The 26,363-nt window shown below is 41.5% G+C and overlaps 1 protein-coding gene across 2 annotated transcripts; it reads right to left on the bottom strand.

Moving 5' to 3' along the window:
- Positions 1 to 3,206: 3,206 nt before the first annotated feature.
- On the bottom strand, positions 3,207 to 26,337 carry Atp5f1c (ATP synthase F1 subunit gamma). 2 transcript variants are annotated; one of them, XM_028891536.1, is made up of 10 exons: positions 26,178 to 26,337; positions 15,641 to 15,675; positions 14,767 to 14,898; positions 9,878 to 10,082; positions 9,174 to 9,317; positions 9,005 to 9,069; positions 7,049 to 7,204; positions 6,581 to 6,677; positions 3,942 to 3,978; positions 3,207 to 3,334 (listed from the first exon to the last, which is right to left on the bottom strand). In XM_028891536.1, the coding sequence occupies exons 1-9, from the start codon at positions 26,231 to 26,233 to the stop codon at positions 3,972 to 3,974; spliced, it is 897 nt and encodes a 298-aa protein (XP_028747369.1). In that variant the 5' UTR covers positions 26,234 to 26,337; the 3' UTR covers positions 3,207 to 3,334; positions 3,942 to 3,971. The 2 variants fall into 2 exon arrangements, with proteins under 2 accessions (XP_028747369.1, XP_028747375.1); XM_028891542.2 differs by lacking the exon at positions 3,942 to 3,978 and having other exon boundaries at positions 3,213 to 3,334; positions 26,178 to 26,319.
- Between the last annotated feature and the right edge of the window lie 26 nt (positions 26,338 to 26,363).

Raw genomic sequence — 26,363 nt, 5'->3', positions numbered from 1 at the left:
TTTACTATGGTTGAGCTCTTAGCTGCTTCTCCGTCCTTCACCCCATAGCTAACCTCCAAGTCTTCACTCTCCAGAAAGGAGTTGGGAAGACTCTGCTAAGACCTGAAGATACTCATATGGGTAGTGGTCCAGTAAACAACCCAGCTGGGGGGAGGGGCTTGGTCCTGCCTCAACTGAATGTACCAGGCTTTGCTGACTCCCCATGGGAGGCCTTACCCTTTCAAGGAGGGAATAGCGGATGGGGATGGGGAGAGACGGATGGGAGGGAGTAGGAGATGAGAGGGGGAAATCTATGGTTGGTATGTACATGTAAAATGAATAAAGTAATTTAAATAAAAAAAAACCAACTAGACCATGGTCACCAATATATTCATAAGTATATAGATTTTATTATGGTTTAATGATATATTTACATATATGGGTTTTTGTCTGCATGTATGTCTGCCTACCAGAAGAGGGCATCGGAGCCTATATCCACAGTTGTAGATGGTTGTGAGCCACCATGTGGGTGCTGGGGAATTGAACTCAGGTCCTCTGGAACAAAAGTTGGCAGATCAAATAGGACCAAGTTAATAAACATGTTTTTGTTTTATATTTTATAGGACTGTATAAAATAAAACAAAAATGAATGTGCAGCAGATACCTTATGGCCCAGAAGGCCTAAGGTATTTACCATATGGCTCTTTATGAGAGTTACCAAGCCTCTGGAACATGAGAACTAGCCACTATGCAGAGAAAACAAACTGAATTATTAATAGTAAAATTAATGTTTTAAGGAATTACAATACAGAGGAGAGAAATGATTCCAGGAGACTTACTGGAAAAGATTGGAGAACATACAAAGAAGGGGGGAAATTACAAATCAATGTAAAAAACAGGTTCTGGAAAGTGGAGAGGTGGTGGGAAGAATCCATCAGTGAAATGGGGATGAGAATATCTGCCCTCTACCATGTCATTTTTCTCACTCGGTTCCCACAGCTGAATCTGGGTGGTCAATACAGTGCACATAAAGGAAAGAAGGAAGGGAGGGTCACACCAAGACCATCCTTCAGAATTATCAGGACAGAAACCTAAATGCTTTGGGGGTGGGGGTGGATCTGAGGGTGTGGCTTGATTGTCATGTGAGACTGTGTGTTCCTCTGCACTATATACAACATACAGCTTTCAAAGATTATCATGGATGAAATGGCTCCAACACATGAACAGTCATTTGGAAGCCAGAGGACTAAAGCCTAAAACCTTAGGGAAACCAATTTCTAACCATACCCAGGAAGAGAAATTGGTAGTGTGAGGATAGCATAGACATTGAGAACAGTCCTTCAAATGTGTGTCACAAGTAACAGTAATGATGCCCTGATCAGAAACGCCAGCAATCTTCAAGATGCTGTGCCCTACAGACCACTTGTAGCAACGGGAGAACCCATGCCTGAAGCTACTGAGGCTGTTAGTAAGGCTCACTGTGAATTTAGGGACCCTACTGCCTGCCTCAGCCTCTCAGAGCTGGAATTGCAGGGTGAGTTTCCTGGCCCCATTGTTCTCTTCTGAACCTAGGTGTTCTGCCCGAGGTCAGGCTGACACAGGTTATTCTTAAAACTATCAAAAGTTCTGTTTTTTCTCCTTAGTGTCGTCTGGGACACAAGGTTGCCCTCAGTGTCCCACTGTCCTGGAAATGGAAGGTGAACTAAATTGTCAGCAAGTCCTGAAGAGAAGGAAGCCTGAGAGCACCCAGGTGTCTTGAGGACAGTGGAGGACCCAGGACCCTTTCCTGACAGTCACTGTCCCATTCACAGGGGGCTTTTCTACTAGAAAATAACCAGAAATCACTTCTCTAGAAAGCACTCATCTCTTTACCAGTTTCTTTACCGATCACTCCCCACCCCCCTCCCCTGCCCCTTTGAGACAGCCCTGTCCTGGAACTCGCTTTGTAGACCAGGCTGGCCTCAAACTCAGATCCACCTGTCTCTGCCTCCCAAGTGCTGGGATTAAAGGCATGTGCCACCACCACCTGGCTGCACTTCTAATAGCTTTAAAGTGAAGAGTAAAGCATGGATTTTATGATTTTTCAGAATCCCTGTATTACTTTCACAATAAACTTCCAGTGCCATTACATTTAAGGCACAAAATAATCTCAATGGTTTTCCCACAGCTACTACATTGTGCCCCACTCCACATCCAATAGCTCCCGTTCTCATCACACACACATTTGGTCTTTCCTATTACCGTTTCCTCCTCCCATTTAGTTCCTCTTCTACTTTCATGTCCTCAGCACCTGCATGTATATATTTGGAACTAAAATTGGAATCCTGAAAGGAAACTGCTCTTTCTGACCTTTCTTCACTTACGATTCCAGTTCCATTGTGACAGATACATTTTATTCATCTGTTGGTGGACATATAGGCTGGTGCGGTACCTTAACTACTGTCAATAGTGCAGCAATAAACATGGGCATGCAAACAGTTTTGAGGTATGCTAACAGATTCCTTTGGATACACAGGAGTGGGATACAACTGGATCATACAGTAGTGTGTTTTTTGTTGTTTTGATGAACCTTTACACTGATTTCCACAGTGGCTTTAAGTGCCTTACTTTAGACAAATAGAAAATCCCTGACATTTTGGTATGGCCAACATAGTACATGGAATCACTTTAGACATTTAAGTTCATGCCACAAGTACAAAGATTCTCTAGGAGGCCAGAATACAGACTGGATCCCTGGAGCTGGAGCTACTGGGAAGCAAACTCAGGTTCCCTGGAAGAGCAGCAAGCATTCTCAAGTACTAAACTATCTCCCCAGCCTTCCAAATCTTAACAATCATCTATATGAAACATACTTACCTTCTCAATGCATGCAAATGTTATTTAAAGAATTACTGGAAAAAATATAAGTATACACACATACACACACACACACACACACACACACACACACACACACGGAATTCTGTAGCATTTTTGTGAAAAATAGTAAGTGCCCCCAGTAGCATTACAACTGCATTTTTCCCAGCAGGTCTTTAAAACTACAGAGGAATAGCAGCCTGGGAAACTGACCCGCAGGTATTCCTGCCTTGGTCCCAGAGTCTAGACTGTTGAAGGTTGGCAGAAAACTGTAAACGAGAGTTTCTGAAATTAACGGTGCAATGTTAGTATTTTCAAACATTTAGCATTATCTCCTTTTGAAAACATTTTATTAATAATAATGAGACTGATTTTCTCATTGTAAGTTGTTTATTGTAAGATAATTTACAAACATCTTGCTGTCTTTGTAACTCAGTAGATCAAGTTTCTTCTGACAAAGAAAGCAATCAGTTAAAATCAGCTTGCTGTTTTCCTTTACCTGAAAAACAGTATACAACAACCAGGAGTCAAACAGGATGCCTTCTGGAAAATAAGGAAGAACCACATACTTAAATAAGGTGCAAGGAACTGCATTTACATAGTAAGATGTAGGTGCTTCTCAAATTCTGGTCTATGGGACTCTGGGAATTAATGAGGGCAAATTGGTTTCATTCTCATTCCCACTCACAAGTAAATGACTCTTTCTCCAGAGGCTACACAAAACACAACAGAATGAACAGAGGAGACTCTCCTATAAACCGTCTGGAGTTCGAGACCATAAGGTTTGAGCACCACTGTTCTCACTAACCTACCTTTAATACTTACAATTCAAGGTCTCTATGTCTACAATTATTTCCTTATATCTACACTCTCTAGAGCACATTCAATGTAAAACAACACTTTAAAAAGCTCACCAGCACCACCCACACTTAGTTCTGCCCCTATTCAGTATTAACCCAACACACCTACTGGTTGGCTGTACTATGAATCAGCCTGCCCATCTAGCCTCTCTTAGAGAAGCAATTTCATCACTGCTATGTTGGCTTTGGTAATACCTGGCTAGTTTTCTTTGCTGAAGGCTTAGGGGAAGAGTGTGTGAATTTTACCTCTTATCTTCGGATGCAACTTGATTTTCATTAATCCCTGGTTATTATATTAGAAGAAAAAGAGCATAAAACAAGCAGGTTAAGCAGCAATCCATGCTAGTTAACTACAGACCATTTCTTTGCATGTTATTCTGAGCATACAATGCAAATAGTTACACATAATCTTTAACACAACTCAGTGATACAAGATGTCAGATTCCAATGTAGTCAGAGACAATAAAAAACTGTTCATTTAAATAGGCAAGACTCTTAAAAACAAAAAAACAAAAACAGCAAAACAAAACAGAAACCAAATAGGCAAGACAACATGTAATTTTCTATCTCAAAATAACACACATGTGATTTATTCATGCTTTTCATTTTATCACTAAATAGCCAATGTATGTATTAAAATTTGAACTACAATCTCTGATAGGTTACAGAGCATGCAAATCCATTCATAAAGGTGATCCACTGTTGAGACTACACAAGTAACTTTTTAAAGTAAGGGCTTAGATTATCTAGAAAGTAAAAATACATTTCCAATGAGATTACTTTTTAAAATTCTCAGCTTAATGACCCAATTCCCATGTTCTCATTTTCCTAGTTTAAGTGAGGTTTCTCACATTTTAAGCAAGAAAAAAGGCCTAGTCCTGTGCAGAATTTATATTCTCACAGTTCATATCTAATACCCCCTTTTCAGAAGCAAAGAACTCAGTGTTCTCTGGATCTCATACTGCTCTCAGACTTTGTGAAGTCAATTCTTTTCCCCAAGCCACGTCACACTCAACATTAAAAAAATATGCCAGCTTAAGGGCTGGAGAGATGTCTCAACAGTTCCACCTGGGTTCAATTCCCAGCACCCACTTGGTAGCTCACAACTGTCTGTAACTCCAAGATCTGACACCCTCACACAGACATACATGCAGGCAAAATACCAGTGTACATAAAATAAAAATAAATTATTAAAAAAAATATGCTAGCTTAGCATTTGGCAAAATGTTGTCATGATTTAATCCTAGTACTAGTCTCTATGTCATAGAAGACAAAATCTCACGAATCAAACAGAGTACTGTAACCATGTTTATAAACTGTATATCAAGATGCCAAATTGTGTGATGCTAATAGGCAAAGATGACCAGGCTGGGAGATGGGTCAGTCCTAACAAAGCTATGTTCAGAAAGCAAACAGTTTAGGAACAGGATGCTCAGGATGGCAAAGATGATGAAGTCAAATTGCAACTTTTATCATATTCTATTGGCTCAATCAGTTTCAGAACACTGTCCCCTCAGAGGCTCAAGGAGGACAGAGACCAGTCAATTCCTAGTAAAATGGCGTAAGTGCAAAGACCAAGATGCTAGGAGATACCTCACTCAGACTATGAAGGATAGTCTTTTCAAAGAAAAGATCCCTCTAGCCCAGTCAAGGAGGATAAACAAGTGTCAGACGAAGAATGAATGGAACAACAGAAGAGAAGAACTGAAGCCCAGGAAAACCCTAGGGTACTTCCTCGGAGGTGAGAAACAGCATGATGTGTTTAAAGATCTGGAAAGACCGAGGGCTAAGATCCAAACAAACAAGTAACTATTCAATATTATACTGAAAGGGTGCTGATGGTCAGAAAATACAGGATCACATACAATAAACTAGACTATTTTTTGCAGATTGATTCTATGAAAAGCCAGCAAGGAAGTATTTTAGGCCTTGTGAGCCATATACTGTATTTTTAAAACTCTTTAAAATTTAAGACATGGCCCTGGGCCACAGTTTTCTAGCTCCATAATTTTCCATTGTCTTCTTTAATACCTGTTTTCCTCTGTCAAGGTAGTGAATTCTCTAAAAATAAACACTGCCTCCACTACATCTTGAGGGTCTGGTAAGCCAAGCCTATGATCCCAGCTACTAAGGGAATGGAGAGAGAAGGTAGCTTAAGCCTAGTAATTTGAGACTAGCTTGGGCAACATAGTAAAACCCCCATCTCCAGCAAACTCTTTTATAATTTGAGATGACAATAACCCATAGTATGTGGGCATGAAGAAAAGAAAAGATTAAAGAGGGATTTGCAAGTTAAACTCAGAGACCTTGGTGAGCAATCAGGAGGAGGTAAGACTCAGTGAGGCAAAGGCAATATACTACACACTTCATCTGTCATAACTGCCTTGTACCTGGCAGACTGGCCAGTTGATGTCCAGTTAATTTCTCAACAATCCAGAGACTTTTCTGGAGGAAAGCATATGCTGTTTTATGGTGCCAACGTAGAATATTTAATAATTTAAAATTCCAATCACTCAGTAATTAATAGAATTATATAAAAATCAAACCTAAAACCAGTCTTGTAATTCAGAAAGTCTGGCTTACAAAGAGTTCCAAAGACAGACTTTCCAAATTGATATGGAATTATTCATACCTTTGTTTCTAAAAGTCAAAGCTGCACACATACATATCTCTCAAGATAGGAAATGAAACTTGAATGTTTCAGCTCAAACAATCAGAATAAAACAGAGACTCCCTGTCCATCAAGATTTGATGAAAGGTCACAAGACGCTGCAGCAACTCTTCCTGATTTTAGTAAAACAGCAAACTCAAGCAACCAGAGGCTCACTAAACCACATGCAAAGATGAGCCAAAGCCTTCTGAAGACACCCAGCTACATTACTTACAGAGCAGCAGCCCCAGAGATGATTTCAATCAACTCCTTTGTGATGACAGCTTGCCGAGTACGGTTGAAGGTCAATGTCAATTTGTCAATCATCTCAGCTGCAAACAAAAGAAAAGGGATAAACAGACAACTAACTAGAAAAGAGTAATTTCGGTTAAACTGAAGAGCTTCTGCTACATTTTAGATCACTAAACTGGCCTCTCTGGTCAGTAAGAATTTTATCAAGTTATTTTTACATTTCTCATAGGCTATTTTCAGTCCTTGCAAATCTACTACCTATCAAATAAGATGTACTCCCCACCTAGTGAACATACTCTGTTAACATTTTTGATGCTACCTTAAGCAATGTTCACCTCTCCTTTCAGCAGAGATGCAGTTGGGCTCTACGTGTTCCTGGGAGCTTTGTCTAATCCCATGGGTCTAGGATTGGGCTAACCAAATGTCCTCTAGCACTCTATCTTGGGCTTACAAGCATTCTTGCTGGCGTTGTCCATAGCCGTCATCCTGGCACTCTGCTCACTGGTGGTGGACTCCTTCAGGGAGTAGTAGATGATGTTGGCCAGATTGTATTCTTGGTAATTCTGTAGCACATCAGTATCAATGTCATCATAAATGCTCATGCTCTCTGTTAAAACAAGCCAAGAGTTTCTTTGAAGAATATAGATGAAGACCTATTCATTAAAAATTTTTATAATTATAGAAATCATCTTGAGTTGAATGAATCTGTTCTAAAAGTTTTTTCTATTTCCATAGCATATTATCAACAAAATGTGTCAACAAGTATTTTAGTATTGTACCCAGAAGGTTAACTTTAATATTAAGGAGTTCATATTTAAAATAAGCACTAAATTTCATGTTATGGGGTTGGGGATTTAAGCTCAATGATAGAGTGCTTGGGGCTGGAGAGATGGCTCTGTGGTTAAGAGTACTGGCTACTCTTCCACAGGACCCAGGTTCAATTCCCAGCACCCACATGGCAGCTTACAACTGTCTATAACTGCAGTTCCAGAGAATCCAACATCCTCACAGATAAATGTGCACATAAAATAAAGTGTGTGTTTAAAAAAAAAAATGATAGAGTGCTTGCCTAGCAAATGCAAGACCCTCGGTTCAGTCCTCAGCTATGGGGGTAGGGTGTTGGGTTTCATGGGTGTTGGGGGGGGGGGGTTGGGTTTCATGATTATAAAGCTCTTTGAATAGCAGCCAGCCAAATGTTTGTCACATACACAGCACGCTATAAAAATGTTTTTATAATTTAAAAAAAAAATCAAAGACTAAATCTAAAAGCGCTATACAAATCTACCTTAACCATTAGTTATTCAAGAAATACGAATGTCAGTCTGATATAGTGAAAGGAAAGACCTTTTTAATATGAAGACTGGAAAAGCTAGACGCTGATATGAGTTTAGGATTCAATGTTGATATTCACCAGAACATTTCAAATTCATCCATGAGTGCTGAAAGAGTACTGTGTGTTACACTAAATCTCAGATCTATTTTGTGTATTATTGGGGGAAAAACCCCCACACAGGGTGTGGTGACATACAGGAAGCAGAAGCAGGACTGTGTGTTTGGAGGCTAGTCTAGGTTATATAGCAAGACTCTGTGTCTAGAAGGTAAAGAAAGAACAATATACACAACCCCCAAAACAAAGTAAACAAATATGAAACTCAATAGATGAAATGTAACAAATACAAGGAGGAAAGGTTATTTCTGAGACGTGTTACTGCACCAAGATGACTATCACACAGTAAGATGACAGAGTTCCATGCGTCATAAACTAGTTGTGAGCATTTTAAATCTGTCCTAGACATCTGACTGCACAGTAGCTGGTGTTTGCCAACAGCATAAAGCCAACTTTTAGCAAGGCTTTTCAGTCACTGAAAACGAAAGAATGCTTAATGACATTTGTTCAATAAATCAAAGAATGGAGCTGGGGCTGTCTACAACGTAATTGAGGATTCCTAGAAGGCACTACGGGTGCTTCTGCCTTTCTTTTAAAGAGTTATTTACTTTTATTTGTGTGTACGAGTGTTTTGCACATTTGTATGTATGTGTGCTATGTGTGCCAGAAGAGGGCCAGAAGTGGAAAGACAGACAGCTGTGAGCTGGCATGTGGATGCTGGGAACCACACCCACATCCTTTGCAAGAGCAGCAGGTGTTCTTAATCATGGAGCCATGCTTCCAGTCCCTGTCTGGTGCTTCCTAAAAACAGCCCAATCCAGGAGAGGGAGTGCACACTTCTAATCCTCAGTACTTGGGAGGCTGAGGCAGTTATATGAAAATCTGAGACCAGCCTGAGCTACAGATAGAGACTCCATTTCAGAAATCAACAGTAACAAAACAGCCCGATAAGCACTGGCTTCTTCCCTTAGTGTCCAGACGTCTCCTGACCCCAACACCTGCCGTGTGAAAGCAGCTTACCAGCAGATGCAACGGTATTGAGAGAGAAGATAGGCTTCTCTTCTGTCTTGTAGGAGATAACAGACCTGGAAATGACAACAGGAGCACATGTAAGTAACTACATAATTCCTAAACCAAGCAGGCATTCAGAACATGAATGTGAAAGAGCTCTGAAGTCTAAATGTCTCACCTGAACCGATTAAAAATGATAGAGCCTTCATCAAATTCATATCCAGAATTTAACAATTCAAGGGCAATGACTGATGCATCTCCAAAAGTAGGGGGCCTTCGTCCCACATCTTTGAATGACACCAAAAACTGGTCAGAGTGAGTCCTAGGGATCATATAAAATAGGTTAATGAGATACCTGTGTTGAAAGAACATAGCAAAGAAGGTTATGGCCAGGTTTCTGTGGGGTGGGGGTGGTGGACTCCAAGTTAAGTTGTCCCATACAGCATGACTCCTCCTCTAAGGGCACCCACATGGCCAGGTTTCTGTGGGGTGGGGGTGGTGGACTCCAAGTTAAGTTGTCCCATACAGCATGACTCCTCCTCTAAGGGCACCCACAAAGAACTAAGAACTACAAGTAAGGCCTCTCTACTTTATAATCCTTCTGTTCAGTCTTCACATATTATTGTTCCCTTTCTAGCATTTCTAGGCTGTGACAACTCTGTGAGGATTCCTTCTTTAGCTTAATGCCAATAGACCTGGTAATTTTTATTGTATTCCACTTAAGGTATCAAGAAGTATATACACACGCACACATACACAATGTAAAAAGTAACATACAGGATACATACACACTCCAATACATTATGAAACTTTTCTCTTTCAAAAAGACTTCCATTCACTCATGTTTCTAGGCTTCTGAACATGACCACATATCTCACTTACCTATAAAGTATACCCTTGATTTTATCACCAATTCCAACAATCATAACTTCTTTCCCGGCTGCTTTGAGGGTCGCCACCTCATTCTTCATCAGCTTAGCCACTGAGGAATGAATAGCACCACAGAGCCCTCGATCTGAGGACACACCGATAAGGAGGTGTTTCTTCTTGTCCTCAGGTCCCTTTATATCAGCCTTCTCATAAAGAGCTAAAAAACAAAACAAAGAGTACTCAAATGAATTTGTAGCAAATGTAGTAATAATCTCTAATTTCAAGTTGTTGAAATGAGTTGTTTTCAACTATGTACTTTTCTTAGGTGGCCCCTAATGAGTATAATCAAGAATATTTGTGTACTTATTCCATTTACAACCAGGAAGGACACCACAAAGGTTCCTAAGGATCAACTGGTCGTCAGTTTTTAAAAAAAATACTGACCAAAATGCTTAGATACAAACAAAAGGAAGATAGAACACAAAAGTTAACTGCTTAACTGGACATCAGACTTTTATACAATGTAAATTCCCAGCACACAGCTAAAAAAAAAAGTCACAAGTATTCACTTGTAATTGTGTAATCTGTACATCAAGCTCTTATTTTATAGAAACTGCTGAGAGTGAAGTTATGGGTGTGAACTCATTTTTGGCATTACTTTACCAACTTTCCTGGTCTGGTTTTCCAAGAAGCAGAGGCAAAGAAGAAATTAAGTGGGATTAAAGATACCCGGATTGGCGGGTAGCAGTGGTGCACGCCTTTAATCCCAGCACTCTCGAGGCGGAAGCAGGCAGATTTCTGTGAGTTCGAGACCAGCCTGGTCTACAGAGTGAATTCCAGGATAAACAAGGCTACACAGAAACTCTTGTCTCAAAATAACAAACAAAAGATACCTGGACCTTACTAGATGAATTACCTGTGACAGAAAACAAGAAGTTGAGGGGCTCAAGAGCCATGAGACCAGGAGTGGCTTTCAATAGCTGGCTGCTGCCAAGACTTCAAGCACATCTTCACAGCCACCATATTCACTCACCTTAAGGAAATCATTTCTGTTTTCATTTTAGAGCAGGAATCTCACACTTTTATACCTAAGTCCCAAGCTGAAAGAACACGAAACCCAATCCAGGGAGTTGGGGGAACACATACAACGCTTTTTTTTTTTTTTTTTGGTTTTTCAAGACAGGGTTTCTCTGTGTAGCTTTGCGCCTTTCCTGGATCTCACTCTGTAGACCAGGCTGGCCTCGAATTCACAGAGATCCACCTGCCTCTGCCTCCCGAGTGCTGGGATTAAAGGCGTGCACCACCACCACCCGGCCACACAACTTTTTTAGATATTATTTCATAGCATAAACTCCTGCCCCGGATTTTGGACATTCAAATTAATGTCTATTTACTGTCTGGCAGTCAGCACTTTTCAGCTTAAATGTCCCAGAAGCTGCTGGGAGCTTCTATCTTGACTGCTCCATCACAGACACTCTTGGGCATTTTCTCCTTCATTAAGTGAAGGATTTTGTGGTTACAGACAAGGGGGAAGGATTCCTTATATTTACTCTTATTAGCAAAAAAGGTAACCAGTTAAGTGACTCCCCCTTTTCATATAAATAAGCTAGAGATAGATAAGCAAGCATACACGCAGGCAGAATATTGTATACATAATAAATAAATAAATCTTAAAAATAAAAAAGGAGCCATTTCATCTGAGGTCTGTGTTCTATCATTCTTTTGTGTAAAATGTCCTTCAGCAGTATTAAGTGGATGTTTAAAAAACATGGAAGAGCGTAAGAACTTATGACAAAAGCAACCCACATCTAATGCATCCATGTGCTACTATATATACACAGAGAATGGTCTTTTTATCTTTGAAGTTAAGACTTCGTTTTCTCCATCTTTTTTTTTTTTTTTTTTTTTTAGTTCTCATTCCCTTATCTATTTAGCAAGGGAAAAATGTCCTAGGTGCTGGACCCTGAGGAATGATATTTCTATTCTAGCTCCCCTTCCTGTGAAGCAAGTGTGCACTGTCCAAGATGCTGGGCCTGCAGAATGATGTTTCTAGTCTAGCACGGAGTCAAAGAGGAAAACAAACAAGGATACAATGGGTCACGTCAGAATTCTTTAACCAAAAAAACCCAAGACGGGTAGAGGACTTAAGGAATGCACCCATGTAAAGATCAGAAATGCTGTTGAACATTTAGGACCCCGGTGCTAGGGTGTAGACAAATGGATTTATCCCTAGGGCTCACTGGCCAGCCAGACTAGCCAAAACTGTGAGTTCCAGGTTCAGTGCAAGAGCCTATCTCTTAATAAGGTAGAGATTTGACTGAGACCTCACATCTACCACTGGCTTTTACATATACACAGTACACACACATACATACAACAGTGGTGTGGGGAGAAGAAAGCCCTAGAAGCTAGCATAAACCTTGTCTGTACTATAATCTTGATCCAGAATTCATGATAATGCCCCAATTCTTCAATCAACAACCAGTCATGAGAATAAACATGGATCCTGAGCAGTCTCAAAGGAGTGAGATACAAGGTCATCAAGCAAGCTGTAACTGGATCTTGTTGGGTCTGTCTACCGACTGTCAAAATGTCCCTATATAGTTATATGTCCTTGAGACTGGAGAAAGACTACTCTTGCCACATCAACCACTGGCCCAGGCTGGGGAAGTGGCTCCTGCTGCTCTTACAGAGGACCCGAGTTGGGTTCAAGGACCCACTGCATCATAACCACCTATAACTCCAGTTCTAGGGGATTCGATACCCTCTTCTGGTCTCTATAGGCACTTTTACACAGACACATAATTAAAAAATTTTTTGTTTGTTTTGTTGCAAGACAGGGTTTCTCTGTGTAGCTTTGGAGCCTTTCCTGGAACTCACTCTGTAGCCCAGGCTGACCTCAAACTCGAACTCACAGAGATGCACCTGCCTCTGCCTCCCAAGTGCTGGGATCAAAGGCGTATGCCACCACCAACTGGCCATAATTAAAAATCTTAAAAGCAGAGAATTCCTCACACATATGCATTTATGCATTAATAAAACAAGGCCTGCATCATTAAGAGACCTTAGTTATGTATCAGTATCATTTACAGTGTGGTTCTGATATCCACATAGCGGGCTTTCCTAGATGATTATGAGAAGAAACACCTGAAAGAAGGGTGTTTCTCTCTTGGGACGCCTCCTACCTTCAGGAGTTCTCCTCACTTTTCTTTAATAACTACCTTGGCTCTCACCTCCAGAATATGCCACCCACCTCAAAAATCCTTCTTTAAAATTCACAATGGGGAAGTCACTGTTCTGCTGCCCCGGGGCAGCCTACTCCAGTCTCTGGAATGTGTACTTTGCTAAATAAATACTTCTCTTCACCAAATTCTTTCCTTCAAGGTGAAGAAAAAGAACCCTATAACACCATGACAGGAGAAATTCAGTACAGGAAAGATGGCACAGGAATAAGATGGCTTGACGAGACTCCGGAGCAGGAGGCTGGCGGGGGTGGGGGGTGGGAGTGGGGGTGAAGCAGAGTTAGAACCATATAGACTTGCGGGTCACTGACAACTGCATTCTAACTGGAAAGGGATTTGCAGGAGGGGCAGAATGACATCATCCACAGAGAATTACTGCAGCCTGGGGAGGAAAGACTAGAAGAGCGCAGAAGCAAGGGCACCAGTTAGAGGGTGTAAAGGACCAAGCAGCAGGCACAACTCTTAACCTACTATATGACCTCCTTCACTTTCACATTTGCAAACTTTTCCTAGTAAGTTAAGAGTTCTGCTGGGCGGTGGTGCTACACGCCTTCAATCCCAGCACCCAGGAGACAGAGACAGAGATCTCTGTGAGTTTGAGGCCAACCTGATCTACAGAGTGAGATCCAGGACAGCCAGGGATGCACAGAGAAACCCTGTCTTGCAAAACCAAAAAGAAAAAAGAAAAAAAAAAAAAAACCTTTGACATGGACTTCAGTAAAAGACAACAGGACACTGAAAATTTGGGATAATGTAATTACAGTTAGGATGGGAAATTTCCTACCTCTTTTGCTTATCTCTAAGACAAATTAATGATCAAATCAGTATAAAGTCATGGAAACACAAAATATAAGTTCTAACAATACCATGCCACTCTTCTCAGTAGGAAAAGAATTCAGTAAGACATTACATAAAGTTACAATCAAGTTGCCCTGTCTGTTTTCCCACCAGCTGTCCCACCCCACTGTCCTAAAACAGCACACAAGGTTAGTAACAAGATGATACCATTTCCTAGTCTTTTGAATGGTAGTGCAATAATCCAGGAAAGGGTTTAGGCTGCTTAAGTTAAGAGCCACAGACAGTGCTAATTCACAGGCTTTGTGGCAAAACAGAGGGCTCTTGTACACTCATGTGAACCTGGGCAAGTCCCCAGACTCTGGTGTACAAAAATTACACATGCATATAAATGCACATACATGAAAACATGAATGCATGTAGAGTGCTCAGGACAGGCTTGGCACCATGTCAAGTACCCTAGAGTTTGGTTTCTGTTGATAAAACAGGGATTCCAAGCAACTTGGAGGACAGGTTCTATTTTATTTTACAATCCAGGTAACAGTTCATCACCTCAGGGAGCCAAGGCAAAGACCTGGAGGCCAGAACTGAAGCGGGAGCCTTGGAGGACTGTTTGTTGCTTGCGAGCCTTCTCCACTTATTTTATATAGCTCAGGTCCTCCTGCCTGGGGATGGCACAGCCCACAGTGGGTGGGGCCTCTCTGAATCAATTAGCAGTCAAGAAGATGTCACACAAACATGCCCACATGCCAATTCCTCAGGTGAGAGTCCCTCTTCCCAGGCTTTTGAAAGAGGACAAAACTACCCAGCACCAGATTCACTATGAGCACGCCATCTCTGCCTGACACACTCTTCCTAACTCACCCAAGGAGCCTATTCCATACACTCGAGCAGGCTTCAGCTCCCGCTCAGCCCGGGCATACTTCGCAGCTGCCACCATCTTCATAGACTTGGTAATCTTCTGGATGTTTTTGATGGACTTCAGTCTCCTGGTAACTAAAAAATTGAAGTGCCACGTTAGACAAAGGAGGCACAGTACAGTTTCATCTGTGAATGCAGAGAGCAATCTTTCCAAAGGGCCAAGCTGAGTAATTAGTGCTTTAGCTCATGGAAAAGCAGCTGACGCTAAGCTAATCTAAATGCACAAACTAGTCCCAGTCAAGGATCGAGGCTGTGGTTACTCAGGATGTGGAAAAGAAGATCACACACACACACATACAACATTAAACTGGAAAAAATGGCCTCACTCACGTACTTACTTGACACTACTATTTTTAGTTGTTTTACTATGAACACATTGACGTAGTATAGATCTCCTGGTTCTATCCTCATTATTCTGCAGGTGATGAAGACTGACACTCCTCTGTGTCATCTCACATGGTCTTTCAAAAAAAAAAAATCCAATGCATGCAGTGTAAACTAACTTGTCAACTTAGAAAAGATCTAGTAGGCTAACGAGTCGTGTGTATGTGTGTGTGTGTGTGTATAAAAATATATTTTTTTACTGTTGTTTATTTAGTGAGTACATATGCGGGCATGTACCATAGTGTGTACATGGAGATTAGAGAACAACTTGCAGGAGTTGGTTCTCTTTCCACTAAAGTCCTTAAGCCTGGTGGCTGGAACCTTTATGTGCCAAGCCACGCTGCCTGCCCAACTGGCACATCTTAAAAATCAGTTCTATTTGATAAAATTTAGTTTGACTTAATTTGCATAGCGAGAAAAACAATATACTTACTATCTTTCAAAGTTGCCATGTTTCGAACTTGGGTCCTGAGGATAAAGATTTAAAAGATACTTCAGTTTTCTGTTCTAAAGTAGCTTTGTTACACAAGAATCGTTGGTTAATGCTTATTTGAATATACTATAAAATTATCAAATATAGGACTCTGAATTTGAATAGAAATGTTTACACATTTGCATTCTACTATTAATACCAAGCCCCAAAATAGCATTCATTAGCACTAGATTTCCACTTCCACACCTCTGTTTACTTGATTTCTAGAGTAATAGTCTTTCCCATTGTTGTCTAATTACATTTGAAACTCAGCATTGAAACGAAACCCGACTCCCACAGTGCAAATTAAAAATAATACTCAAGCTGAGCTGGGCACAGTAACACACACCTTAATTTCACCACTTGGAAGGCAGAGGCAGGTGGATCTCTGTGATTTTGAGGCCAGCCTGGTCTACACAGTACACCAGGACAGGCAGAACTATACAGTGAGACCCTGTTTTAAAAATAAAAAACAAACACGGGGCTGGAGAGATAACTCAGAGGTTAAGAGCACTGCTTGCTCTTCCAAAGGTCCTGAGTTCAATTCCCAGCAACCACATGGTGGCTCACAACCATCTGTAATGAGATCTGGTGCCCCCTTCTGGCCTGTGGGGATACGTACAGACAGAACAATGTATACATAATAAATAAATCTTTAAAAAAATAAAATAAAAATAAAAAAATAAAAATAAAAAACAAACACAACAAAACCACCACCAACAAAAATAATACTCAAGCCTATCACTGGTGTGACCACAAGTATGTTAGTACATTTATTTCAATTTATTTAACTTTTTCATTTCAATAAACATTTTCTAAACAAGAACATTATCTCAGGGAAGATTCACAAAAACTCAATTTACAGAAAATGTAATCAAATATTTGTCAAGTCTTTAAAATTAGAGTGCTAATACACAAAAGCAAAAATGATTAGACTTAAAGGAAATGTTAGAGAAAATAGACCTCTACCCTAGGAGGTAGGTTATTAAATACCACTTCTAAACTTTGGATTCACACAAGCTACTAAACTAAAAAAAAATGACACCGGGCGGTGGTGGCGCACGCCTTTAATCCCAGCACTCAGGAGGCAGAGCCAGGCGGATCTCTGTGAGTTCGAGGCCAGCCTGGGCTACCAAGTGAGTTCCAGGAAAGGCGCAAAGCTACACAGAGAAACCCTGTCTCGAAAAACCAAAAAAAAAAAAAAAAAAAAAAAGAGCAATCAGGGAGTCTGTGGAGAGAGGACCAAGGAGGGCAACTTCAGAATACAGTTCTGAAGGACAACGTCTTGTTTAGGGAAGTGAGGGCCACAGGCTGTGTTGAAATATTCAATGTCTAATGTCTTTAATATTTTTTCTTACAGAGGGGGCCTAGGAGTTTTATATATACATACACGCATGCGCGTGCGCGCACACACACACACCCCATGAAAGAGCAGGAGAGGAAGTAAACAATGACAAAGATGAGATGCATGAACATGTCCCCAACTAAAGCCATTTCTAAAAACCCCGATAACGAGCTTAAAAAGTGGGCTCCATGCCCTCAGCGATCTGACAGCTGCAGCTTCGGCTGTTCCTCTCACCTGCTTGTCCACGTTGACAGTTTAGACCACTCACAATAGAGCTTTCTTTCTTTCAAGTTAGATATTAGAAAAAATAGGACAGCTTTTGTCCCTATGGGAGTGGGCAGAGACCCACAAAGCAAAGCTATAACTACATGACCTCACCCCAACCTGTATATGGTAGACTTTATTACAAAGTTTAATTTTTAGAGTTTTCATTAGCATATATTAATTATAGGCAACTCATACATTTCATTGACATTTACATACATGTGTGTAATCTATTTTGGTCACATTCAGCCCCATTATCCTCTCTTGTTCCTCTTTCCCACTCCCTCTTCCTTCCCATCCAGCCTTCCTTCTACTCCACGTCTTTTTGCTCCACCCCTTATTTTGGGTGAACCAGTGAGTTTAGTTAGGGTTCCTTACAGGAGTAGGAGTACAGACTATTTACAGGGGCAAGGGCAACCTACCCTTGCCTGCCCGCTGAAAAAATGCCTCTTCCTCCCTCAGCAACCCTCAACTGCCTAGAGATCCTCAGGAAGGGGCAGGGCCTGTGAGCCCCTCCCCATCATTAACTGTTAACTGCCACTAAAATGTCCCTCACAGAGGGACACTGACTCACAGCTGTGCCTAAAAGAGGGCCACAGCCACGTCACGGTTACAAGACTTGAGTTCTACAACACTCCACTCCACCTGATGGCTCTTACATATCTTTTATGTGGGAGATGTTCTCTGAGCCTTGGAGGGAGTGATACAGATGTGCCTTTAGGACTGAGCATCGACAGTCAAGTCCTCTCAGCACTCTCACCAGCTGTGAGTCTCCACTGACCACTGCTGGCAGCAGCACTAATCTATGGGCATCAACCTAAGTTTTAGGAGGCGGTTTGGCAGGCACACCATATCCATTTAGCAAGATAGCAGCAGTAGCAGCTCTTCTACTGGAGCAGATGACTTCTACAGCAACAGCTTCTGACCAAATCTCACAGTACCAGAGGTGAGTCTTCTGTGGTAGAGTAAGCCTCAAATACAATCGGGAAGTAGATGGTTAAGGAAAAGATGTTTCTAAGCCCACAAACTAGGTTCCAGATGGCAATCCCCAGCATGTAATGAGGACACGATGGATTCTGGCATGGGGTGCAGGCAAAGCAGATAGAAGATGAGATGTGAGCACATTCTTACAGAAAAGGGAAGCAGGAAGGTGTCCCCAGAGTCTCTACAGAAGGATCTAAGTGGACTGATGATCCTAACCAATGTAGAGAAACAGGTTAAACTCCCTGGAAGAACTGACTTTTGAGGAAGATATAGTTAGAGAAACTAGAGACTAGCTGGAAACGTCTAGTGGGAAATGAGACATTCTGAGAGTTTAGACATAAGTCTGAAAACCATCAGCAGAGACGGTAGTTGATTCTAAATACAAAAACCAACCAAAACTACCCAAAGCAAAGCACAGCCAATAATGGCAAGGAAAGTAGAGGCAAGCTTTCTAATTCTAAAAGGAAAGTAGTAACCTAAAACTAGCTAAATGCACCATAAAAAATAAAAACAAGGGGCTGGAGAGATGGCTCAGCAGTTGAGAGCACATACTGTTCTTCCAGGGGACCCAGGTTCAATTCCCTGCATCCACATGGCAGCTCACAACTGTCTGTAACTCTAGTTCCAGAGGACCCAACGCCCTCACAGAGACATACATGCAGGCAAAAGAAATGCATGTAAAATAAAAATTAAAAAAATAAGAAATAAAAATATAGAAACTAACACCTTTCATGAACACAGGCACAACATATTTCAAAAGAATCTACACCATAACTAGTAGGCTTATTTCAGTTGTGTAATACTCGTTTACTATTTAAAAACAACAGAGGCCCTTCATACCAACAGCATAAAGAAGAAAAACCATACCAATCAACAGATGCAGAAGCATCAAACAGAATCTCACACCAATTCACAACAAAGCCTCAGAAAACCAGGGCAGACAATGTCCTTAAGCAAAAATGAGGACTTTGTGGTGAGAAACTAGAAGCTTCCCTCTCAAACCTGGGGATGACCCAAGTCGTTCCTCTAACCCTATCACTTATCATACGGGAAGTCAGCTAATGCAGGAAGTTAAGAAAAGAAAAACTCATCTCCATAGAAGGCACAATTGTCTACGTAGAAGTCTCCAAATAATCTGAGGTGGGAAAAAAACCCTTTGTGGCTGGAGACAGATGTCTCAGTGGGTAAGAGCAACTGCTGTGTAAGAAAAAGGACCTAACCTCAAGTAGAAAAGCCCAGGAGGCTTCAACCCTACACAAAGAACCACAGGCAACTTAAAAAAAGCTGCGAGCAGGAAAGGTGACCCTTCACAGGGAGGAGCAAACCAACTGGTTGTCCAGTGCCAAAACATCAGCCCTGAAAACACATACAAATACATATACGCATACAATAATAACAAAAGGATGGGACCTGAATTCGTACCCCTAGAACCTATAGAAAAGGGCAGGTGTTGCTGCCTGCATGGAGGGAGGGGTTATAGCGGGATCACTGCCAGCGCAGCTCCAGGGTCACTGAAAGAACCCGCTTTAAGACAATTGAACACCTGATGTCCTCCTCTGGCCTCTGTAAACACGAACATGTGTACTCCCCGCCCCAACACACAAGGAGCACAAAGCGCACACGCACACTCTCACTCTAGAAGTAATACATAATTTTAGCAAGGTTGCAGGACAGGTAGTTAGTGTACATAAAAGCTAACAGCTTTTGTATATACCCTCAACAATCACAGGGGTTGGTTTCAGGACCCTTTTTAGATACCCAGACCCTTGGTGTTCAACCCCCTTACATGAAATGGAATAATATGCTCAATCTTCAGATGGAAAGCCACAAGAAGTTGGCTAATCACACCAGCACAAACAGTTGGGATACAAAGTTAAGAAGACTATAAAATAGTTAAAACAATAAATTTTATGTGTATTTTACAATAAAAAAGCACCAAAAATGGAAGTAGGTATGTATATAATAAGGTCTGCATTATGAGGAAAGTCGTACTATTGAGGAAAGAAATTAAAATTTTAAATAAATGAAGACTCACAGCTACGAAAACAACACTGCCAAGAATCAATTCTCCTCGGCTTGGTGTATAAACCTACGTGATCTCAACCATAACCGTAGCAAGCTACTGTGGACATGAACAAACCAATTAAAGTTTCTATGGGGACACAAATGACCTAGGGCGGTCAAACAATACTGAAGAAGAAAAGAGCTGAAGATCTGACTTGAGACCTCTATGAAGTTAAGGCAGTTAACGCTGGTTGAATAGACACAGAGCGGGGCAATTAGATGAGCTTGCTTCCATATCAAAGTGATCAGGGACCTAAGTGGAAAAGGCAAAATCATAAAACTTCTGGGAGATTAAAAACCAGGGCAGAAAAAAACATAAGTTGGAGTTTATAAAATTAAAAATTTGCAAATTTGGGCTGTAGAGATGGCTCAGAGGTTAAGAGCACTGGCTGGTCTCCCAAAGGTCCTGAGTTCAATTATCAGCAACCACATGGTGGGTTGGCTCAACCATCTATAATGAGATCTGGTGCCCTCTTCTGGTATGCAGGCATATATGCAGACGGAACGCTGTATACATAATAAACAAATAAAATCTTAAAAGAAAATTTGCTAACTTATATCCAGATAAAAGACGTATATACAAAATATAAACCTCTTTAAAATTCTTTTAACATAGCTGGGCGGTGGTGGCGCACGCCTTTAATCCCAGCACTCGGGAGGCAGAGCCAGGCGGATCTCTGTGAGTTCGAGGCCAGCCTAGGCTACCAAGTGAGCTCCAGGAAAGGCGCAAAGCTACACAGAGAAACCCTGTCTCGAAAAACCAAAAATAAATAAATAAATAAATAAATAAATTCTTTTAACGTTGATTTTTAGGTGTATGAGAATTTTATCTGCATGTATATCTGTGCATGTTTCTGCAGTGTCTTTAGAAGCTAAAAGAGAACTTCAGATCCTCTAGAACTGGAGTTACAGATAGCTGTGAGCCATCATGTAAGTGTTGGGAATTGAACCCAGATCCTTGGGAGGAGTAGCCAGTGCTCCTAATGTCTGAGCCATCTTTTTCAGCCCTTAAACCTCTTTAAAAATGAAACAAAAAACATTCTTGTATGTATGCCACCTAAGTGACAACGCACACAAGCCAATGTCAAGAGGACAACTTATGAAGAGTGGGATCTTGCCTACCATAAGGGTTCTGGGGATCAAATGCAGGTCATTAAACTTGGTGGCAAGTGCCTTTACCCCTGAGCCATCACGATATCTCTAAAATATGTGAGAACATAAATAAAAAATAAAAAAAAAAAACACAAAATAAGTGAACCTTAACGGAACTAGACTCTAGAAACAATGTATCAAAAGTAATGTAAGCACAGGGAAAATGGTCCAGAGTAGGAAGGGATATGAACTCTCCATAGTAAATGCTCAACATCACACAAATCTAAAACTGCAAAGGAAAAATGTGTTTTCTTTTAATTATAATTTTCAAATGTGTAGGTTACAGAATGATGCATGCTTTGCTTATTAGGCATTCATATGTGTAAAAATAGTATAGAAGGTCATAACTAAGAGTTATTTTAAAGACTCAATCTCTTGACTTGTAAATTGGGGAATGCAGCTCTGTAGTACATCATTTACCTGTCATGATCAAGGCCCTGGATCAGTCCCTGGCACTAGGAAAAAACTAAAACCCAAACCAGAAAAATCTTGACTTATATAGCTTAATACTGGTACTACCCAGTCATTGAAAAAGAAAATAAATAAGAGAAAACAGACTTACAGAAAATATTAGGTTTGGTTGAAGAAAAAAGAGAGAAAGAGAGAAAGAGAAAAGATTGAGGCCAGAAGACATGACAAACTATTTTGGCACACAGATTATTGGACATAGAGACCGAAGTATTAATCCCTACTAGAAATGTCACAGCAAAGGTAATCAGTTTGAGCTGGGTTTTTCCCTCTTTTTTCTCTTGATGATGTTACCAAATGCTCTAAATTTACAGTTAGAAAAGTGTGGTTTTAGGCATATGCTTCAATTGAACTGACATGTGCTCCTCATAATGGAATATTGCATGGAACAATTCTGAATTGCACACTGTATCTGAACCAGCACAATGTTTTTGTTTTGATATTTAAGGCCTGTGGTATGGAGAGGAAATGTCTTCTAACTCTTTATGCAGGGCACGCAGTCACTTCATAAGCTTTGAAATGCTCTCATAGTTTGCCTTCATTTAACTCAAGACGGATGTCTATACAATAACTTTATTTTAAGACCTATTTGATCACTTGTGGTGATATTGTGTTCACCAATATACTGTGCATCTTAATAAACTTATCTGGGGTCAGAGAACAGAAGAGCCAGTAGACAGACATAGAAGCCAGAAAATGGTGGCACACACATTAATCCTATCATTCTGGAGGCAGAGATCCATCCAGATCTCTGAGTTCAAAGCCACACTGGAAACAGCCAGGCATGGTGACACACGCCTTTGATCCCAGGAAGTGATGGCAGGAAGCAGAAAAGTATATAAGATGTGAGAACCAGGAACTAGACTCTGGTTAAGCTTTTAAGCTTTTGAGCAGCAGTTCAGCTGAGATCCATTCAGATGAGGACACAGAGGCTTCCAGTTTGAGGAAATGAGATCAGCTGAGGAATTGGTGAGGTTAGCTGTGGCTGGCTCTGTTTCTCTGATCTTTCAGCATTCACCCCAATACCTGGCTCCAGGTTTGTTTTTATTAATAAGACCCTTTAAGATTCACACTACAATCACTGAACAGCCATGAGGTGCTTGAAGATTTAAAAGGTATTATGGGAAAAACTATAAATACGGAGTATGGAGTCTCATGGGTAGAAGCTTAAGGACAACTTTTGGGATTGGCTCTCCTTCAACTGTGGGTCCAGGGAGTTGGATGCAGAATGTCAAGCTTGTACCTCTTGGGTCATCTTCCCATCTCCATTTCTTGCACCTTAAAGTGACAGCTTGATCTACTGAATCTCACAATGAGAAGAGTTGCACTGAGAGGATAAAGTCTTGGTCACTGCATCATGCATGTCCCGACTCATCCTCTGGAGATTATTACAGAGACTTGGCAATACCAAACACAGTGGATGCACAATCAAGGGGACTGTGGGTCAAGTGCAGTATCTTCTTCCAGAGTACAGTGTCATTTTCAGACTTCAAGTCAGTATAGGAGAGAGTCAGGAGTGATGCCTATGCAAGAATTAGCAGTCTGGAAGGGTTTTAAGGAGAGTGTGATGCTGTTAGTATAGAAATGAAGGAAATTTACTTAGCATTGACTAACTCTGAAGAACAAGTTTGAAGTTAATCAAATTCTGACTCTGTACTCCACAATGACCTCACAACACTTCTTTAACCCCCACTGTTTCTTTCCTCCTTTGACAGACAGAATAGCCTTTTTATACGTTATATGTACAAACAGTGTTTATAAGCCCATTTTTATGGTTTCAATTGATGTATATAATCCAAACCATGTGATCCAAACCAGCAGTTCCTCCACTGGACACTTACTTAGTCCTACATTAAACTAGCACTGTCTCTGCGTCAAAGAGGAGGACCCAGTGGGACAGACACTAGGAAATTTGCCCAAGGCCACACACAGCCAGGCAAAGTGGCAGTGTCAGGATTCAAACCCAATTCCAGAGTCCATCTCTGTTGCCTCCCAGTTTACATTTACCAGTAGATATGTGCTCTGATTACCCCAGATGAAATCTGCCTTCCCACTCTTCATTTATGGCCACTAGTACCCATTATAGACCGGTTCCATTTTAGGGATTGTTGAACACTAAGAAAACAACAACAAAAAAATTTCCCTCAAAGTTGAAGCTGGGAAATAAACTCAAGAACCCCCTTTCTCTAATCCTCCCTGAAAATGTAACAGACTGCGGTTTCTGAAGTTTCCCACAATCAACAGAACTAAGAAAAAGCAGCTTCTCCCCGGTTCTGTGAAGGTAAAGACAGTCTCCCCTCTCAGTTACCTCTGCGGAATGTGAAACCTTAAGACTTAAAAAAAAAAAGATTTATGTGTATGAGTATTTTTGCCTGCATGTATGTATGTGTACTGTGGAGGTCTGAAGAGGGTGTTGGATACTCTGGAGGTGGAATTATGGATGGTATGTGTGGATGCTGGAAACTGAACCCAGTTCCTCGGAACCCAGGAGCAACAAATGCTCTTAACTGCAAAGGCAACTTTCCAGCCCCCTTAAACCTTAACATCTTAATTTCTGAATTCAAAAGGCAACCGAAATGGGGGCAACAAGGCCCAATGATGAAAAAGACACCAGGCACCAAGAAAAATGAAGTATTCGAAAAGAGAAAGAAATATGCATTCTGTATAACACCGATGTTCCCTGACTCTCCAGTCTATCCATTTAAAACCAACATTCCATAGAGGTTAAGCTTGGCTTTCACTTGCTCATTAGTTCCAGCTGAGATTCCCAGCACTCAGTCACCTCAGACCAAGAGCTGATGTAAAAACAAAACTTTACCAATGTATCTTCAAATGCTCTCACCTGTGTTTCATAGAGTTATGTCTGAGAGTTTTATGTAAAACATTTACCTTGCATTAACTTCAGGTTCTAAAAATATGGACCCAGTAAAGGCACAGCAAATGCCAAGGACAGAATCGGATAGTTGCTGAGCACCACTGGATGCTAAGAACTTTCCCAGGACGCTCACAGACCCTTCCCATTTTAACACCTGTGTGGTGCCAACTGGTGCAGGGTAGGCACTCCACAAATGCCCAGGGCAGACTGGCACAACCCAGAGTATGACTGCTGTGACTTCTTCCAAGGTTAATCTACCAACATTCTTTATGCACATAGTTCACATCATATTTATTTAATTTTCTCAGTACTTTGGAGCCTTGGCATATGGCTGCAAACTCTTTGCTTAATGAAACGACTATTTCAATGAATGCTTGATAGTTCCATAAATTAGGTCATAAAAACCTAGTTTAGCTCTGGAGCACCCTAACAATCCCTCCATACTGTAAAACCAAGGAATCGCTAGTTAAGAATCCCCTCGCACCAATTCTTCCAGACGTCTAGCTTCAAAGCATTCCATGTTATCATACAGTGTCATCCATAAACCACATTTTGTCCGTCCATCCCCAGGCATTTTAATATGCTCCCCCCTCCGAGAATTAATGTGTTTAAAGTCGTCAAACCTTACGGTATCTATTCCTTTAACGCAGCGTGGAAGTTAAATGTCCCTTTATTAAAGTCCGCATGTGGCCTCCTCTTCCTACCGAGGGACCTTGGGACAGTTTTATGACCTTGCAGGGATACTACTTTAGGGTGTGCTGACAATGCTAGATGTCTTTCCCATCCTCAACGACAGATTTTTAAAGTCCCTTCAGCACCAGGGCGACCAGCAAGTTCAGGAGGGGGCTAAGTTGATTGCCTTAGTTTCTCCAGTACCTAGTAAAGAGCCCGATACACAGTGGATGTCTAACCAAAGAGCTCAAGCAAACGATCACATCCCGCCGCTCAACAATGCAATGTTTCACAGGGCGTTAAAGAAAAAAAAAATACACAATTTAACTTTCCCCAGGCCTTTTCTGCGGTCTTCCCTTCACCCTGAGGACCTTTCTAAAGACTTTGCAAGACATGGGCCGGGATACGTAGCGGAAATACAGAGCTGACAAAAACCCAGCTCCAGATTGGCTCCAACGCTCAATCCGACTCCCGTCCTGGTCCTGAGGTCCCGGATGGCCGTAACTGCCTCGGGGGACCAGGCCGTGACCTTCCTGCCTTGCAGACGTTCCCACGGCCTGAGCGTCCGGGACCTGCAGGAGCCCGGACCTTTCTCGGCCTTGGGCGAGCATGCAGCCCGATCCCTCCTGCCTGGCAGCAGCCAGAGCCACACACCCCTCCCGAGCTAGTCATACCATTGCGGCTGCACGGTGCAGGCCGACAGACCGGCAACACTCGCCCGCGAGAACATGGTGGAACCTTGAAGGTCGGGCAGACGGGACTCACTGCGCGTGCGCGGAGAGCTCCCGACGCAACCGCCCTCTTCTCCTGCGTCTCCAGTCTCGCTAAGTCTCGTGAGCTCTGAAGCCGCCAGGTCCCTG

This window comes from Peromyscus leucopus, chromosome 5, assembly GCF_004664715.2.
Source record: "Peromyscus leucopus breed LL Stock chromosome 5, UCI_PerLeu_2.1, whole genome shotgun sequence".
In the NCBI taxonomy this organism is placed as follows: Eukaryota; Metazoa; Chordata; class Mammalia; order Rodentia; family Cricetidae; genus Peromyscus; species Peromyscus leucopus.
The sequence above is the reverse complement of the archived record's forward strand: the minus strand, read 5'-3'. Positions and strand labels throughout refer to the sequence as shown.